At 44.5% G+C, this 13,370-nt stretch overlaps 1 protein-coding gene across 1 annotated transcript in view; it reads right to left on the reverse strand.

The window, feature by feature from the left end:
• LOC146865664 (myosin-6) overlaps nt 1–13,370 on the reverse strand; it is a 353,172-nt gene that overhangs the window by 206,317 nt on the left and 133,485 nt on the right. The window contains exon 6 of the mRNA XM_085632498.1: nt 11,808–11,835. Within this exon, the coding sequence (XP_085488624.1) occupies nt 11,808–11,835 (28 nt within the window). The remainder of the gene's footprint in view (nt 1–11,807; nt 11,836–13,370) is intronic.

Here is a 13,370-nt window from a genome sequence, read left to right on the forward strand (position 1 = left end):
CATTTAAACCGCTTTCCACCTTCAATCCGATCACACCCCGTGACTCAATCGACATCTTTCACAAGACTGTAACGGCACAAATCAAGAAACTCAACAAAGATACACAAATGAAACGTCGGAAGTACAATGAACAAAATCCGCAGTATGAGGCCTTAACTAAAAGACTAAGGAATAATAAGAACATAGTCATACGCAGCAGCGATAAGGGTGGCAATATAGTCCTCTGGCCCCAAGAAGACTACAAAAAAGAGGCATTTACGCAACTTAATAACAGGGAATGTTATATATGAAACACTGCATCTAATTTAAAATAAGTATATAAAGATTACTACAAAAAATTAGCAACATGAAAAAGTAAGGGACTAATCACAATGGTCGAACACAAGTCCTTAAAAAAAGAAAATCCAGTAACACCATCAATTTATTTTATACCAAAAATACACAAAGACCCCAACAAACACCAGGCAGGTCAATGATATCGGCCCGGGAAGGCCTATTGGATCATACATCAGGATACATTGATTTCTTTCTTCAGGATTATGTAAAAACACTCCCGTCATATGTCCGTGACACTAGTGACTTTTTACGGAAGATCAAAGACGTGACATGGCAAGAGGGTTGCTGGATGATGGCACTGGATGTTACTTCACTTTATAACAGCATCAGACATTGTGATGGAGTACATGCGGTGACACATTACCTGTCTAAAAGACCACCACAATACAGTGAGCATAATATGATGCTGATTGAAATGTTGGAATTTTGCCTGAGAAACAATAATTTTATGTTCAACAACTTGTTATATCAGCAAATCAGAGGTGTAGCAATGGGGGCCAGCTTCTCTCCCAGCTATGCCTGTCTGCATATGGGCTGCTGGGAGGAGCTGGTCCTCATACAAGAACATGAACAAATATTCAGAGAGAATGTAAGTGGCTACGCTATATTGATGATCTATTTGTAATATGGAAAGGGACAAAGGAACATGCGGAGGACTTTGTGAAGCGAATCAAACAGAATAGTATTAACTTACACTTCACAGTCACTATGAGTCAAGTATCTGTAAATGTTTTGGATACACAGATATATGTACATAACAAGAATATAGAAACTAGACTCTATAGGAAAGAAACATCAGGCAACTCTACCCTGCACGCAAGCAGCTCACATCCAAAACATCTCATGAACAGTATACCTTATGGTGAGATGCTGCGTCTCAGACGTATTTGCAGTAATGAGCAAGATCTGAGAAGGGCACAAGAGAGCAGCAAATTGAGATTTCGAGAGAGAGGATACTCTGAACAAGTAATCAACAAAGCAATTACTAAATCTATGGTGCTCAGCAGGTAAAAGCTAATAAGTGAGAAACAACAGAAACCACGAAAAACGTCAGGGAAAGCGAAGACAGAAAAGGCCGACCAATTTAGAGTCATTATGAGAGACAGTAGACAACAGAATAGTCTACGCAAAATTGTCCCCAAATAATTGGCCATTGGTTCTGAATGACCCGGTGATAGGACCCCTGGATCACAGAGGGTCTCCATCACCTACAGTAGAGCACCATCCATGAGGGATTTACTTGTGAACACCAGCCCAGAAGTAATAGAAAATACGAACTGGTTATCAACTAACAAAGGGTTTTTGAAATGCAAAACATGCAAGGCTTGTCAGCACGGGGTCAATACTAAAACATATAAAACCCCTTTTAGCAACAAAGAGTACAAAATCCAGAAACTCCTTACGTGTAAGACAGAATATGCAATATATGTGCTGGAGTGCCCTTATGGCCTCCGGTACGTGGGTAGCACAAGATTGCAAGTACACAAGCGCATATTACAACACCTCTGTGCTATTACCAACCAGGATAATACTTAACCGGTAGCAGGGCATTTTAGGGAGGAACATGATTCTAACAATGGAGGATTAAAATACTTTGTTGTAGATGCAATATCACCCAGTAGACGAGGGGGCGACAGGGAATCTAAACTGAGGAAGTTAGAGACCAGATACATTATACAACTAGATTCCCAAAACCCCGGCGGATTAAATGCCACAGGGGATTTACACACTTGTTTAGGATGAGTAATAAGACAACCTTGCAAGACCTATTTACAATACACAGTGTTTTTCAATGATTTTAGTGATTGCAAATCCATCAAATGTTGAGATACTAACATCGGTACAAATTGATGCAATATGTAAATATATCCTATTTAGATAAAATTATAGTTGATTTTAGATCATATATAATAGAGTGTTCAGGAATTGATTCATATGGAATATTATAGCAACACAGATTTTTATTTAGATTTTTTTATATATTTATATATATTTATCTGTTTGTATATTTATTCATCAATTTTAAAATGTGTTTTGATAGGAGTATATGCCTATTACATGTTAGCATCAAGTTAAGCAGGATTTTGCACAGTAACATAATACCTGATTCCCACACTAAATTCATACCAACAAAAGCACATAAGGGTATGTAACCAGAATTTATTTTTACTGACGAGATCAACATCAAACACAACCATAAATGGTGGGTGGATAACCGAACGCAACAAGACATAACCCAAGTAAACCACCGTAACATTTATATTTAGATTAAGACTGAATATGGAATTGGTAACAGACCCATATACATAGCTCAATTCATTACACATATCACGTAGATTTTATCGCACATTAAACAATAATAGACATTGACATCTCTGGCAATATACCAACATGATATACACCCAATCGCTAACAGGGGTAAAGTGGATTCAACCACGATATATAAAATGTTAACCAAGTATACAAACCAACACACAGCTTTGTATGAATTTGAGCAATACTCTTATTATACAGGAAAGACACTCAGAATACTAGCTGGTATCCATAGGAGAGAAATAAAGAATGTTGATTTACCTGAAATTGAGTATAACAATGTTCATGGATAAAATGTATATTATGGTAACAATGAGTCTTGAAAATTGTCATTAATGATAATAGTCAAGTCGAAATAATTTTGAAAAGCATTTGCAAGACTTTTGATAATTTTATCTATGTCTATGGTTGTACAACTCACGTGAGAATAATCAGCATGCACTTGTCAATTTAAAAACTGTTGGAAAACGATTGCACGATGTCGTGATCAAGGCTCGGATGAGCCGAAACGTTATGGCGGCATTGCAATAAATTAATTTTGCACCAAATCGATGGTCCGTGTCCGTGTTGGGAGAGTGAATTCCTAAGTAACGCGGGGTGAAGTGACATATATACACATACATATATATACGTATATATATATATATATATATATATATATATATATGTAGGAAGGTGGAATCTGACTACATGGTCCCTAGTATATGGTATACTATGTACCCAGGGCTTAGGTACCCCAAAGGCCTACCAGGGGCTGCAGCATGTATTATGCCACCCCTAGGAAGCCCTCCAAAATGACACCACAGGTCTGCTGCTGCAGCCTGAGTGAGGTGGTGCATGCACCCCTTACTGAGATATAGGTTCACTATATCTCACCCTATCATTGCACATATAAACCTATCAGTCACCCCTATGGCATGCCTTATCAATCCTGAAGCCAGGGTGCTTGGTTTTCTGTGAGAGGGTGCCCATGCATGAGCAGAACCCCTCTGCAGCCTTCCGAACCTATTCTCCGGGGTTGTCTGTGATGCAGCCTGACCATATACTCTTAAGTGCATTATAACCTCGCGGTAAATGCTAACTTTGGGATGGCTGCACGGAAACATATTGTGTTTGGTGTCAAACACTTTGGAATCATACCATCACACCAGTAACTGGTGTGGGAGTATGATCCCACCCTTCTAGAGGGAGAGACATGACAACACCGGTATACCCTGTACCAGCTAAAAGAGCCCTGGCATCACAAAATGGATGCTGCCAGCCACAGACACAAGTCTGGCCTCCTGCTGCTGACCGAAACTCTGGCAGAGGAGGCCTGGACAATAGGTTTCCTGTCACAGGGAGGTGTTATCACCTCCCAGACAGGCCTTAGTGGATTAGGGCTGGGTGGGTGCACTCCAGGAGTGCTTTGAAGTCTGCACTGGGGGCACATTTGGTGTCCCAGTGCATAGTCCAGCTCAAACCGGTTGTAGGGGCTACCAGCCCCTGCTCTGGCACGAAACTGGACAAGCGAAATGGGTGTAGCCACCCCTCTTTCCTGAACCTCCCATAGGTGGGTCCCCAGAGCATGTCCAACCTCTTCCTTGGATATAGGAAAGGAACCCCTGGCTACAGGATTTTAGATTACACCTGGACAAAACTCTGATACAGAAATCCCGGAACTTCGACGATCTACACGACTAGATGACTGAAGAATCTCCCTTGGAGTAAAGGAGTTACTCCCCTGCAAGGCAGGCACCAAAGACGCATCTGACCAGTTTGCATCTCCGAAGCTCCCGCCGGACTCCGAAGTATTTGCAACACAGGAGGAGGGTTTCCAGACTACCCAGAGGCTGGCCCTCAAGGGTACCGTGGAACCGGAACCCCTGGACACCGTGCACGTTTGCTAGTGCATTAGCTTCTCGACGTCCCTTGAGGCTGTGCATTGGGTTACTTGTAGCCCTGACCCCAAGCACCTTTTTCACCGACGATTGCTGGCCTACACTCCACGAGTGTTCCATGAGCTGGCCCTGTGTTTTTTCGCTCGAGGTACCTTAGCGATCCCTGGTCCGTTGACTGGTGGGTCCCTCTGAAGGCAACTTTAACTTTAATTGGACTTCCCTGGTTGCTCCAGACGTGCCCTGACTCTCCATCGCTTGGGGAGTCCCCAGGACCTTGCTGGTCCGCACCGAAGCATCTTTCCTCTTCCTGTGTGGGTTACTGTTGTCAATGCTTGTTGTGTCCAATCCGGGCACCGACGCTGCAGCACTCGACATCCTTCGTGGGACAGCTTGAATCCAGCTCCTGGTCATCCTCGACGCCTCCTGGTCCTCGTGGCTGAAGAGTCAAGCTTTCCCTCTTCGCACCTGAAGCACCCGACATTGGTGGGCATTGGTCTAGCGTGCCCCTGGTCACTGGCAAGTGACCCAGACTCTGTTCCCTCTGCTTTCAGGTTCTTCACATATTCGATCCAATAAAATGAAGATGAAACTTCTTGATGGAATCAGTACAATGGAAAAAACCCAAGACAGACATAGCAGACCCGACTAAGAGCCCCTAGATCCTACTGGCAGGCCTAGCATGCATTTATTTGAACAGTGCCCCCACCCGCCCTCCCAGGAGCTCCGCCCCTGATTGGGCCACAGTGCACAACTGCAGCAGATGATAGGCCTCATTTAATGTAAAATTATAATTTTGTGAGCGCATTGTGATGGGCCTGGTAAAGTGGGTTCTCAATGGGATCCACACAGCACAGAAACGCATTATGGAGTCGGCAAAGCAGATTCTCCTGTAATACATCACACATACAAACACCAATTAAAAGAATACTCTTACCTTCACACTTGAGTAAACTTCTTATTACAAAGTGAAAAAACACAAAGTATGGAGGTTGGGCTTCTTTTTGATGAAATGAACGGAGCTGTGGCATAAACGGGAAGCCATATTGGTAGGGTGGGAATTTTAAATCAACTTAAGTACACTGTCGACAGAGAGCGTATGTAAGTATATAAGGACTGGGATGAGGGAGATGGGCGACGAGATAAGGTACTATGTAATCGTACTCTAGAGAGCTTTCGCCAATCCCTTCTGTGCTTACATTTTGCAGAGTGGGGGCTCACTTCATAATAACTACCCCTGTGAATGAGTGCAGGTGTCCTACTGCACACGCCCTGCACAAACTGTGCTATTTCACTACATACTGCAGCTCCTAGGGGAGCCTCTCAAGGTACTCTCTATGCTGTATAATGTGGCCTCTCAATTAGGGTGACCAACCGTCCGTAAATTTCACAGACAGTCCGTTATTTTAGTATGATATGTGTAAGGCATCCGTAATTTGGGTTACCCAAATTACGGACGCCTTACAGACATCATACTAAAATCAAATTGGGAAATTTCAGGAAGGTATGCTGTTCCCCTGTGAGAGGCCCCATGAGTTTAAAAGTTTTCAACCGGGGCCTCTTGCACTTGTCTTTTAAACTGAAGAGGCTGCCTGCAGCAGCCCCTCCCAGACCTCGCGCAGACTGTGGAGTGGCCCATTGTCATTCTGAGACTGCAGCTGATTAGCACTTATAGAATGACAATGGGCCCTATTGTAGTGACAGCATGTGGTGTGCCTTCTCCTTAATGTCATGGTCCTGTTACAACGTTTTCACTCTACATTTAAAAGTAAGATTTAAACATACAAATAAAAAAATACTATTTAATGTTTATTGTTACATTAGCACAAATCGTGATTGCAAAAAGGGCGTGATGTTGCTTTGCAAAGCTGTCCTCATAATGAAAAACTGTGAAGTGCACGATTGTCTCAACCTTATATGAACTTACCACTTAGGTGGGGGGGAGGAGCAGATGGGGTCAAATAGCAGGGAGGAGGTAAGTCTTAGAGATACAATGTCTGGGAGAGACGACGAGCAGGGATTTGCGTTTAGATGGCGGCTATCCATTCTGGAGAGAGCGGTTGAGGAAAAGGACTTTTAGGTTTATTTAAATTTTGTGAAGGATGAGATAGTCCTGATACCGACTGGGATAGCGTTCCAGATTTTGGGCACGTTTCCGGCGAAGGACCGTGCGGCAGTTTTTTGTTTGCGTGTTTTCATAGGGATGAGTAATAGGATGCTGAAGCTCCTGAGGTTCCTTGTCTGACCAGCCCTCTTGAGCTTAGCAGCCAAATACTCAGGTTTTCCTGTGTGCAGGGCTTTGTGTGTGAGGCAGGCAGTTCTGAAACTGGCATGCAATTCGACTGGGAGCCATTTTAGTTCTCTGAGTGCTGGTGAAATGTGGTCATATTTCCTGATTCCAGTGACCATTCTAGCTGCTGCGTTGAGAGTAGTTTTGAGGGGAGCTAGATGAGATTTAGTTGTACCAGTGAGAGTGGCATCCCCATAGTTGAGTCTGGATAGCACCAGTGATTGGGTGGCTTGTTTGAGGTCGTTGGTTCGGATGAATGGTTTTATTTTGTTAAGTAGCTTCAGGTTGACGAAGGCACTCTTTGCGGATTTCTTGATGTGTTTGGCCATGTCGTGTTTTGAGTCTAGGGTGATTCCTAATGATTTAATGGATTGGGTCAGAGTGTGATTGCCGTTAAGAGCATCCAGAGCTTTTAGCCATTCCGAAATATGAGGGTTCTCTTCTTTGTTACAGTGAGGAGGATTTTGTTTGTATCTTGGTTCAGTTTTAGGTGGTTAAGCGACAGCCAATGTTGGATTTCTTTTAGAGTGACATTTAGTTTGTGAATGTCATCTATGGAGGAGGTTTCTAGATAGATCTGGATGTCATCTGCATAGAGGTGGAAAGGGATGTTAGCATTTTTGAGTAGGGTGGTGAGGGGTTCCATGTATATGTTGAACAGTTGAGGTGAGAGCACTGAACCCTGGGGGACGCCCCTGTTGACGGGGTGTAGGTCGGAGGTACAGTTTTTTATTTTTATCCTTTGTGAGCGGCTGTGTAAGAAGGAGGAGAACCAGGGTAGGACCACCTCATCAGCACCTACCCTTTCTTGCAAAGCCTTGACGAGAAGTTGGTGATCAACCATGTCAAAGGCTTCCGATAGGTCTAGGAGAATGAGGAGGCAACATTGGTTGGAATCGAGGGATTTGTGGGTGTCGTCTGTGATGATAAGGATCGCGGTCTCGGTGTTATAGCCTTTTCTGAAACCTGATTGGTGGGGGTCAAGAAGGTTGATGCTATCCATGAGCAAAATCAGTTGTTGGAGAACGCATTTTTCAAGGATTTTGGATAGGAGGGGGGGATTGGAGACGGGTCTGAAGTTATTTCGTTCATTGGAGTCAAGGCCTGTTTTTTTTAGTAGTGGCGTGCCTTGGCCGACTTTGAGGCATTCAGGTATGCTGACGGTTCTCAGGGAGCTGTTTATGATCTTGCACCAGAACGGTGCTATGGAGAGTTTCAGTTTTTTGGTCAGTTGGGTGGGTATCGGGTCAAGGACGTGAGAGGCTGGTTTGGAGGTGGAGATCAGTTTGAGGATCTCGGTTTCTGGGATGGGGTTGAAGACTTCCAGGATTTTTGGGGGTGCTTGGGCGTGCTATGTACTGTCACTGGGGGCAGGCTTTTGCGGACGGGGTTGACGTTGATGTCCAGTGAGAGCTCAATCTTTGTGATTTTTTCTTCGAAGAAGTTGGCAAAGTTTTCACACAAGTCCTTGGAGGCCTGTAGGGAGGATTCCAGGGGCTTGGAGGTTTGTTGCCTGATGATTTTGAACAGTTTGTTAGGTCTGTTTTTTGCGTTGTCCAGGACGGCGCAAATGAAGGTGGATTTTTCACTGCTGATGTGTTTTTTGTATTTCCTTCGGGCTGCTTTGAGTTGTTTGAGTAGGCTTGGGGAGGGGTTGCTCCTCCATAGTCTTTCTGTAGCTCTTAACTGTCTTCTTTCGTTGTTAATGTCCGTGTTGAACCAAGATCTGGATGGGATGTTCCTGGGTTTTTATAGTTTCAAGGGGGCTACTTGATCTAGAATGGATGTCATGTTTGTCAATATTTACAAACGGCTGTGGTGGAACAATTGGTAGCACATCTATTCCCCTTGTGCATACGATATCAGCATGTGAGTCTTGGTGCCCCTCGAGGTTATAAGGACTGCACCCCACTGCCTAAGGTGCTAAGACACAGAAGCCCAATTGGACCCGGTGAGAGCATAAAACAGAAATAAACCTCGGCACTCGTATTCAGTATATATCAATTCATAGAGTTATTCAAGTCTATCAATTCAAAGTACCAGCAGGACATCAAAGTCGTTCTTGCCGTATCAGTTTAACATGTATATGTGCCAAAATTACAAGATTGAAAAAACATTAGTGATATAATCAGGATGATCAGCTTGGTGTGTCAATCCTCCTTCCAAGCGTTGAACCGGCAGCCGACACATGTTTCGTTTCATAAAAACGTTTTCAAGGCTTCAATCGATATTTAGCACGAATGACCACACAGTAGTGTATGTCCGTCCAAGTCTTGTCGTGGGAAGTCGTTTGTCCCTATTGAATTTGTCGAGAAAAACTAGGTATGTTTTTTCCTCTCTGTAATGCAGTAGACCGCGTCATGTATTCATATGTGTAAAACCGCTTGTTATTCTGCAGATTTATTTCAGGAACGACTGCGCCGCGAGGGAGCATCAAGGACATAAGGGGCATATCATAGCCCATGACTCTGTGACTACACAAAATAAAGAATAACAAGCGAAAAAATACAAAAAATAACAAGCGGTTTTATGCTCTCACCGGGTCCAATTGGGATGTCATGTTTGTGTTGTTGTGGGCGGTGAGTTCTGTTGTGGATAGATCATCCATGGAGGCCGTGAGGAGAGAGTTAACCCTTCCCTCTAGGTCAGTCATGTTAATCTGAGTGAAGTTTCTAATCCATTTCGGAGCGTCTTGGGTGAGGGGTTTAAGTGTGATCCGCTGCGTGAGGTGGAAAAGGATTAAGTGGTGGTCAGACCAGTCCACAGGTAGGGTGCGGTCTATCGTGACAGTGTCGTGCTGGGCGATGATGGCATCTAGGATTGCTCCTTTGTTGTGGGTTGCCTCTAAGCAGTGTTGGGTAAGGTTGTTGCTGTGAAGCAGCTCCTTCAGGTTCTGGATTTGCAGGTTGTTTTCTTCATTCCAGTGTAGATTGAGGTCGCCCAGAATTAGGTTGTTCATGTCTCGGAGAGAGCAGTGGGCAATCAGGTCGGACAGGTGTTCAGTGAATGTGGTGGTGTTGCCTGGGGGGTGGTAAATAAGGTGGCAGATAAGTGTTTTGTTGTTGCTAGTGTTGATGTTGGCGGTTAGGCACTCAAAGGTGTTGTAGTTAAAGGAGTCTATTTCCGTCACGGAAATATTGTTTTTGTGGATGATTGCTATGCCTCCACCTCTTTGATCTTTTCTATCTTTGTTGGTGATAACAAAGCCAGGGGGGACAAGAGTATCCATGAGTGGAAATGAGGAGTCATTTAGCCATGTCTCGGTGATTAATGCAATGTCTATGTCGTGGGTGAGGCTGGATTCCGCGAGCTCTGTGGCATGCTTGGTGGCTGATCTGCAGTTTATGAGCATGCAGTTTGTGGGGGACGTCTCTGTTGTGGGTTTTTTCGTTTGGGGGGCCGTGGGGGTGATAGTGTGTGTGGCCGGGGTCTAGGAGATTTCGGCGAGGCCTGTTCTCTTCCCAGTCCGGAGATCACCTGTATTTTGGATAGGACGGTGGAAGTAATAGGATTGTCGTACAAGGAGGCGAGAGCTGCCGCTTCACTCGCAGATGTTTCATCTCTAGTTCTTTTTGGTCTCTGTGTCTGATTAAAGAGGGGGGTAGAGATTCCTTTCGGGTGGGGAGCCTTGGAAAACCTCTGTTGAGAGAGAAAGGGGAAGGAAGGGAAACGGTGAGGCTTTAGGGGTGCGGCGAGGTTGGTAAGGATTTCACTAAGACCCTGGATTATGGTTGTTATCTGGTTTTCAAGCAGGGTGAGCCGCTGCCCAGTCTCTATGTAGGTGTGGGTGTTCTGGGCGGGTAAGTTAAACCTGGGGGGAGAGCCTAACGTTGTTAAGTTCCTCATCATAGGGAAGGGGGGGCAGGGGTCTGGTGAGGGTGGTTGCCGGAGGGGGGTAGAGGGGTGTTGATCTCTCTGGTAGTGTTGGGGGTGGTGTTTCGCAGCGGGGCCAAGGGTGCGGGGAGGCGGGGGCCGTGTTGTGGCGTCGGTGTTAAATTGCATGTGGGTTTGGGGAGGAGGTTGGTAGCCACATGGTGTGTGTTGAAGTCGGTCGAAGTGGGTTGGGAGGGGTGGGATGGTTGCCAGAGGGGGGTAGTGGGGTCTTGTTCTTTCTGATAGTTTTGGGGGTGGTGTCTCGTGGCAGGAGGCAGGTGTTATTCCTAGGGTACACCGGAATAATGGGTGAGTTCAGTTGGCGGGTCGGGTTCTTCAGGGTGAGGAGGATGGGCGGGCAGGGAGGAGTGCGTGGGAGGGGGAAGTCCGGAGGGATGGGAAGAGGGCATCAAAGGATTCTAGATTTACATTGTTGGCTTGTATCAGGACTGTGCCATTGGAGTAGATGGTCGCAGTGGTGTTCCCATTTTGCCTAGTGTGGTTAGGGGCTGAGAAAGTCAGTTTGCAGCTATGGGAGTGATTCAACCCCAAGACAACGTGCTCTCTATGAGGTTATCCCAGGACTCACAGACTACCTCAATGCTGCTCAGCACACTTGGACTTCCGAACCTATATGCAGAATACTGCTTTACTGTATCCACTCCAAGATAACGTGCACTCTATAGGTTATCTAAGGACTCACGTTCTACCTCAATGCTGCACTTTCCGAACCTATATGTAGAATACGGCTTTATTGTATGAATCTTGCTCAAAAACTGCTGTGAAGCGCTCTGATACCCTCGGGTCAGGCTAGAACTATATATAAAACTCCTTAATAAATAAAAAAAAATAACTATTTTGACTTGTACTCATTTTGGTTGTCTATTTACTTACTTATATACTATTGTGCGACCTCCTCTGATATGTCTGTAAAACGTATGTTGTGCCCCAAATTTTTGTCCTGAATTTTAACCCTTTGTCCTGAATTTTTACACTGAAGGTCCTGAATTTGCACCCATGCCTGTTGGTCACCCTACTCTCACTGCACACAGCCCCGTCACAGAACGCGGCCTCTCAACATACAGGCTACAGTGATTCTGGAAAATTCCATTACTCACGTGATCAGAACAGACTGGTTCTCTCGGTCTGGGAAAGAAAAATAAATAAAAAGACACTGTAAATATATGCACACGTTCTAAACTGAGACGTAGCACAGAGACTAAAGACGTAAAGCTTAAACGTTCACCCAGTGCTCAGGACGGACTATATAAGCTGCTACGGCTGGTAACTTGTCTATGACAGTCAAAACACTTCTGTAGCCCTGAGCCGAGCCCCAGCTGAACTATTCAGCGTGGGCTCATTTGCGTAATATCCGGGTGTTCACCATCATGCTTTGTTGTAAGGAATCGAGGCAGCCCAGTGGCAGTGCAATTTAGAAAGCCATGGGAGGTAAGGAGGTTGAAATGGCTTTAATCCAACCCGATTCTTTTGTGTGAGTGTCTGCTTATGTTTGCCTGTGCTGTTTTATTGTGAGAGAAAAAAGGAAGGAAATAGAGAAACTCTTGGAGGCATATTAAAGGAAATGTGTGGAATGCTTTCTGTGTGCACATCTTTTTGTGTGTGTCTCATGCTCGATAATATATAGTATTGTGCCAAGTAACAGCAAATCACAGTATTAAAGCTGCAAATGTTACAAAACAAGGAAATGTTAAAATATCACTGCGTTTGTCTTTTGTTTTGTGTAACGATATAACCTAGTTTGTTCATAAAAACCATTTCTCATGTGTTTTGGTATGTGCTACCACTCGTATAGAAGTCAATAAGTATGTCCTGGCTTGCCTTTGGACATGCCCCTAGCCCCGCCCACTCGCCACGTTTAAATGAGTACCTGCACTATTTTTTTCCCATTTAAAGCACTGGATATAATGTTAACATTACTGCCACCCAGGGAGAGCACAAGAGTGTTCCAGAGCTTATTAGACTTAACGAGTGTGCACAGGGCACAGTCTAGAAACAGGGCGTTAATATTCACCCTACTCAGAGAGGGAACCTGCAATATACACAGAGATATAAACATTACTCTCAACCATAGAGAGCACACAAGTGTACCACGGATTGCTTTCATTTACAATTAATTAGAGACAGGGCACCGACTCTAGACACAGTGTATTAACATTCGCTCTACAGACTACTTCGAGAAAAAGTCGGTAATACAAATAGAAAGAATGCTAACATTAAACCCACCCAGAGGAAGAACACATGTGCTGGAGAGTGGTTTCACTCTCAGAGGTGTACACTCGGCACCGCCTAGAAACAACAGTGTAGATGTCTATCATATGTATACAGAGGCAGCATGGAGAAGGTACCCCCACTTGCTCCATAATGAGAAAGAGTGAACTGAGTAAAGAATGTTATGAGCAGTCATATAAAGAATATGAATACAAATTCTTCAGAAGGGAACAAGCGTAAAACATGCATTGGCAAAGACAACAGGTTTCACTTTGCCAAAGCTTTGTGGCATGATGCAACAGGGTGCTCCATCTTGAGAGTGTAAAAAGTATAAAAAACTATATTTTCTATCCTTTTCAGATGGTCAGTGCATTGCATCGTCATATTGTGTCATGCAACTTGGCAGCCATCTTGAAAGTATAGACAACGTTTTCGTATTGCTTCAGGTTGCT

This window comes from Triturus cristatus, chromosome 2_1 (assembly GCF_964204655.1).
Source record: "Triturus cristatus chromosome 2_1, aTriCri1.1, whole genome shotgun sequence".
In the NCBI taxonomy this organism is placed as follows: Eukaryota; Metazoa; Chordata; class Amphibia; order Caudata; family Salamandridae; genus Triturus; species Triturus cristatus.